Raw genomic sequence first — 5,820 nt, forward strand, 5'->3', positions numbered from 1 at the left:
TCCTTGCATCCCTGGGATAAATCCTACTTGGTCATGGTGTATGATCTTTCTGATGTACTGCTGGACCTGCGGCAATCTCTTAAGTTAGGATGAAAAACAATGCATTCATTTTGGCACTTTCTGAAGTTAGGATGAAAAACATTGCTTTCGTTTTGGCACTCTCTGAAGTTAGGATGAAACACATTGCACTCATTTTGGCACCCTCTGAAGTTAGGGTGAAGATCATTGCATTCATTGTGGCACTCTGAGGTTAGGATTAAAAACATTGCTTTCCTCCTGGCACTCTCTGAAGTTAGGGTGAAAAAAACAATATTCATTTTGGCACTTTCTGGGAGTTAGGATAAAAACCATAGCATTTATTATGGCACCTTCTGGATTTAGGATGAAAAACATAGCAATTTTATGGCACATTTTAAGGAGTTAGGAAGAAAAACATAGCATTCACAGTGGCACACCTGGAGTTAGGATGAATAACAGCATTCATAATGGCATTATCTGAATTTAGAATGAAAAACTTTGCACTAGTTATGGCTCTCTCTGAGGTTAGGATGATAAACATAGCACACATTTTGGTAATCTCTGAAGTTAGGGTGAAAATCATTGTATTCATTTGGCACTCTCTAAAGTTAGGATAAAAAACATTGCTTTCGTTTTGGCACTCTCTGAAGTTAGGGTGTAAAATTTTGCATTCATTTTGGCACTCTGAGGTTAGGAATAAAAACATTGCTTTCCTTTTGGCACCCTCTGAAGTTAGGGTGAAAATCATTGCTTTCATTTTGGTACTCTGAAGTTAGGAAGAAAGACATTGCATTCCTTTTGGCACTGTCTAAAGTTAGGATAAAAAACATTGCTTTCGTTTTGGCACTCTCTGAAGTTAGGCTAAAAAACATTGCTTTCGTTTTGGCACTCTCTGAAGTTAGGCTAAAAAACATTGCTTTCGTTTTGGCACTCTCTGAAGTTAGGCTAAAAAACATTGCTTTCGTTTTGGCACTCTCTGAAGTTAGGCTAAAAAACATTGCTTTCGTTTTGGCACTCTCTGAAGTTAGGCTAAAAAACATTGCTTTCGTTTTGGCACTCTCTGAAGTTAGGCTAAAAAACATTGCTTTCGTTTTGGCACTCTCTGAAGTTAGGCTAAAAAACATTGCTTTCGTTTTGGCACTCTCTGAAGTTAGGCTAAAAAACATTGCTTTCGTTTTGGCACTCTCTGAAGTTAGGCTAAAAAACATTGCTTTCGTTTTGGCACTCTCTGAAGTTAGGCTAAAAAACATTGCTTTCGTTTTGGCACTCTCTGAAGTTAGGCTAAAAAACATTGCTTTCGTTTTGGCACTCTCTGAAGTTAGGCTAAAAAACATTGCTTTCGTTTTGGCACTCTCTGAAGTTAGGCTAAAAAACATTGCTTTCGTTTTGGCACTCTCTGAAGTTAGGCTAAAAAACATTGCTTTCGTTTTGGCACTCTCTGAAGTTAGGCTAAAAAACATTGCTTTCGTTTTGGCACTCTCTGAAGTTAGGCTAAAAAACATTGCTTTCGTTTTGGCACTCTCTGAAGTTAGGCTAAAAAACATTGCTTTCGTTTTGGCACTCTCTGAAGTTAGGCTAAAAAACATTGCTTTCGTTTTGGCACTCTCTGAAGTTAGGCTAAAAAACATTGCTTTCGTTTTGGCACTCTCTGAAGTTAGGCTAAAAAACATTGCTTTCGTTTTGGCACTCTCTGAAGTTAGGCTAAAAAACATTGCTTTCGTTTTGGCACTCTCTGAAGTTAGGCTAAAAAACATTGCTTTCGTTTTGGCACTCTCTGAAGTTAGGCTAAAAAACATTGCTTTCGTTTTGGCACTCTCTGAAGTTAGGCTAAAAAACATTGCTTTCGTTTTGGCACTCTCTGAAGTTAGGCTAAAAAACATTGCTTTCGTTTTGGCACTCTCTGAAGTTAGGCTAAAAAACATTGCTTTCGTTTTGGCACTCTCTGAAGTTAGGCTAAAAAACATTGCTTTCGTTTTGGCACTCTCTGAAGTTAGGCTAAAAAACATTGCTTTCGTTTTGGCACTCTCTGAAGTTAGGCTAAAAAACATTGCTTTCGTTTTGGCACTCTCTGAAGTTAGGCTAAAAAACATTGCTTTCGTTTTGGCACTCTCTGAAGTTAGGCTAAAAAACATTGCTTTCGTTTTGGCACTCTCTGAAGTTAGGCTAAAAAACATTGCTTTCGTTTTGGCACTCTCTGAAGTTAGGCTAAAAAACATTGCTTTCGTTTTGGCACTCTCTGAAGTTAGGCTAAAAAACATTGCTTTCGTTTTGGCACTCTCTGAAGTTAGGATGAAAAACATTGCTTTCCTTTTGGCACTCTCTCAACTTAGGGTGAAACACATTGCATTAATTTTGGCACTCTGATGTTAGGATTCAAAACATTGCTTTCCTTTTGGCACTCTCTAAAGTCAGTATGAAAAACATTGCATTCATTTTGGCACTCTCTGAGTTAGGGTGAAAAATATTGCATTCATTTTGGCACTCTGATGTCAGGATTCAAAACATTGCTTTCCTTTTGGCACTCTCTAAAGTTAGGGTGAAAAACATTGCATTCATTTTGGCACTCTCTAAAGTTAGGATAAAAACCATAGCATTCATTTTGACACTCTGAGGTTAGGATCAAAAACATTGCTTTCGTTTTGGCACTCTCTGAAGTTAGGATGAAACACATTGCACTCATTTTGGCACTCTCTGAAGTTAGGATGAAACACATTGCACTCATTTTGGCACTCTCTGAAGTTAGGATGAAACACATTGCACTCATTTTGGCACTCTCTGAAGTTAGGATGAAACACATTGCACTCATTTTGGCACTCTCTGAAGTTAGGATGAAACACATTGCACTCATTTTGGCACTCTCTGAAGTTAGGATGAAACACATTGCACTCATTTTGGCACTCTCTGAAGTTAGGATGAAACACATTGCACTCATTTTGGCACTCTCTGAAGTTAGGATGAAACACATTGCACTCATTTTGGCACTCTCTGAAGTTAGGATGAAACACATTGCACTCATTTTGGCACTCTCTGAAGTTAGGATGAAACACATTGCACTCATTTTGGCACTCTCTGAAGTTAGGATGAAACACATTGCACTCATTTTGGCACTCTCTGAAGTTAGGATGAAACACATTGCACTCATTTTGGCACTCTCTGAAGTTAGGATGAAACACATTGCACTCATTTTGGCACTCTCTGAAGTTAGGATGAAACACATTGCACTCATTTTGGCACTCTCTGAAGTTAGGATGAAACACATTGCACTCATTTTGGCACTCTCTGAAGTTAGGATGAAACACATTGCACTCATTTTGGCACTCTCTGAAGTTAGGATGAAACACATTGCACTCATTTTGGCACTCTCTGAAGTTAGGATGAAACACATTGCACTCATTTTGGCACTCTCTGAAGTTAGGATGAAACACATTGCACTCATTTTGGCACTCTCTGAAGTTAGGATGAAACACATTGCACTCATTTTGGCACTCTCTGAAGTTAGGATGAAACACATTGCACTCATTTTGGCACTCTCTGAAGTTAGGATGAAACACATTGCACTCATTTTGGCACTCTCTGAAGTTAGGATGAAACACATTGCACTCATTTTGGCACTCTCTGAAGTTAGGATGAAACACATTGCACTCATTTTGGCACTCTCTGAAGTTAGGATGAAACACATTGCACTCATTTTGGCACTCTCTGAAGTTAGGATGAAACACATTGCACTCATTTTGGCACTCTCTGAAGTTAGGATGAAACACATTGCACTCATTTTGGCACTCTCTGAAGTTAGGATGAAACACATTGCACTCATTTTGGCACTCTCTGAAGTTAGGATGAAACACATTGCACTCATTTTGGCACTCTCTGAAGTTAGGATGAAACACATTGCACTCATTTTGGCACTCTCTGAAGTTAGGATGAAAAACATTGCTTTCCTTTTGGCACTCTCTAAAGTTAGGGTGAAAAACATTGCATTCATTTTGGCACCCTCTGAAGTTAGGGGGAAAATCATTGCATTCATCGTGGCACTCTGAGGTTAGGATGAAAAACATTGCTTTCGTTTTGGCACACTCTGAAGCTAGGGTGAAAATCATGCATTAATTTTGGCACCCTCTGAAGTTAGGGTGAAAATCATTGCATTCATCGTGGCACTCTGAGGTTAGGATGAAAAACATTGCTTTCGTTTTGGCACACTCTGAAGCTAGGGTGAAAATCATGCATTAATTTTGGCACCCTCTGAAGTTAGGGTGAAAATCATTGCATTCATTTTGGCACTCTGAAGTTAGGAAGAAAGACATTGCATTCCTTTTGGCAATCTCTGAAGTTAGGATGAAAAACATTGCTTTCCTTTTGGCACTCTCTGAAGTTAGGGTGATAAAAATTGCATTCATTTTGGCACTCTAATGTTAGGATTAAAAACATTACTTTCGTTCTGGCACTCTCTGAAGTTTGGATGAAAAACTTTGCATTCATTTTGGCACTCTCTGAAGTTAGATGAAAAACAATGCATTCATTTTGTCACTTAGTTAGAAAGAAAAACATAGCATACATTATGGCACAGTTTCTGGTGTTAGCATGAAAAACATAGCATTCATTATGGCACTTTCTGGAGTTAGAAAGAAAAATATAGCATACATTATGGCACAGTTTCTGGTGTTAGCATGAAAAACATAGCATTCATTATGGCACTTTCTGGAGTTTAGGTTGAAAAACATTGCCTTCATTATGGCAAACATTTTGGAGGTTAAATTGAAGAACATAGCATACATTATGGCACCTTCTGGTTTTAGGATGAAAAACATAGCATTTATTATGGCACACTTTCAGGAGTTTGGATGAAAAACATTGCTTTCCTTTTGGCACTCTCTGAAGTTAGGGTGAAAATCATTGCATTCATTTTGGCACTCTGAAGTTAGGATGAAAGACATTGCATTCGTTTTGGCACTCTCTGAAGTTAGGGTGAAAAACACTGCATTAATTTTGGCACTCTCTGAAGTCAATGTGAAAAACATTGCATTCGTTTTGGCACTTTCTGAAGTTCGGATGAAAACATTGCATTCCTTATGTTACACTTTCTGGAGGTTATGACTCACTCCCCTTTCCTCCGCCCATTTCCTCGGTATGACGTAGTTGTTCTATTGTATTTAATAGCTCCATCTGCAGTAATGCTTAACCAGATCTGAAGGCTCCAGACAGCAGGAGGACACCCTGGGGGCGGCCTAGCCACATCACCTGGTGCAGCACGATACTGAGACTCCAAGATCGCCTGCCTGGGAACTCCAGACCCACCAGCAAGACCGGGCGTGTAAGCGTGGCGTGGACTACATATCCCAGCATGCACCGCACGCGCCGCCTGGGCTCGCGCAACCATTAGGTAACTCCTGCACTCGAAGTGCTTTCTGCGACTGTGCAAGAGAGTACCGGGATCGAGAACTACAACTTCCGACTTGCTTAATAACTGCGGTGGCGCTATTTAAAAAGCGTCAGAGAGGAGGTGCTTGGCTACGTCTCTCTCTTCCAGTTCCGCTCCCTCAGATCAGAGGCTAGACGGGGGCGGAGCCTTAGGCCCGAGCCAAGATGGCGGCTGCGAAACCAACCCCTACGGACTCGCTCTCTTTCTGCCTCGCGCAGCTCACGGCGGCGGCCGGGGAGGGTCTAGGTGGGACAAAGGACACAGCTACCAACGAGACACCCCTGGGCCGTGCGCTCTTAGCTCTCCGCACGCGCCACATCAAGGCAGCGGGGGGAATCGAGCGCTTCCGGGCACGCGGCGGGCTCCTCCCCCTTCTGGCGCTGCTA

At 40.9% G+C, this 5,820-nt stretch overlaps 1 protein-coding gene across 1 annotated transcript in view; it reads left to right on the forward strand.

Moving 5' to 3' along the window:
• Positions 1–5,208: 5,208 nt before the first annotated feature.
• Positions 5,209–5,820, forward strand: part of ARMC5 (armadillo repeat containing 5) — a 6,676-nt gene continuing 6,064 nt past the window's right edge. The window contains exon 1 of the mRNA XM_005882110.2: positions 5,209–5,816. Within this exon, the coding sequence (XP_005882172.1) occupies positions 5,599–5,816 (218 nt within the window). The 5' untranslated portion in view covers positions 5,209–5,598. The remainder of the gene's footprint in view (positions 5,817–5,820) is intronic.

This window comes from Myotis brandtii, unplaced genomic scaffold (genome assembly GCF_000412655.1).
Source record: "Myotis brandtii unplaced genomic scaffold, ASM41265v1 scaffold698, whole genome shotgun sequence".
Classification (NCBI taxonomy): domain Eukaryota; kingdom Metazoa; phylum Chordata; class Mammalia; order Chiroptera; family Vespertilionidae; genus Myotis; species Myotis brandtii.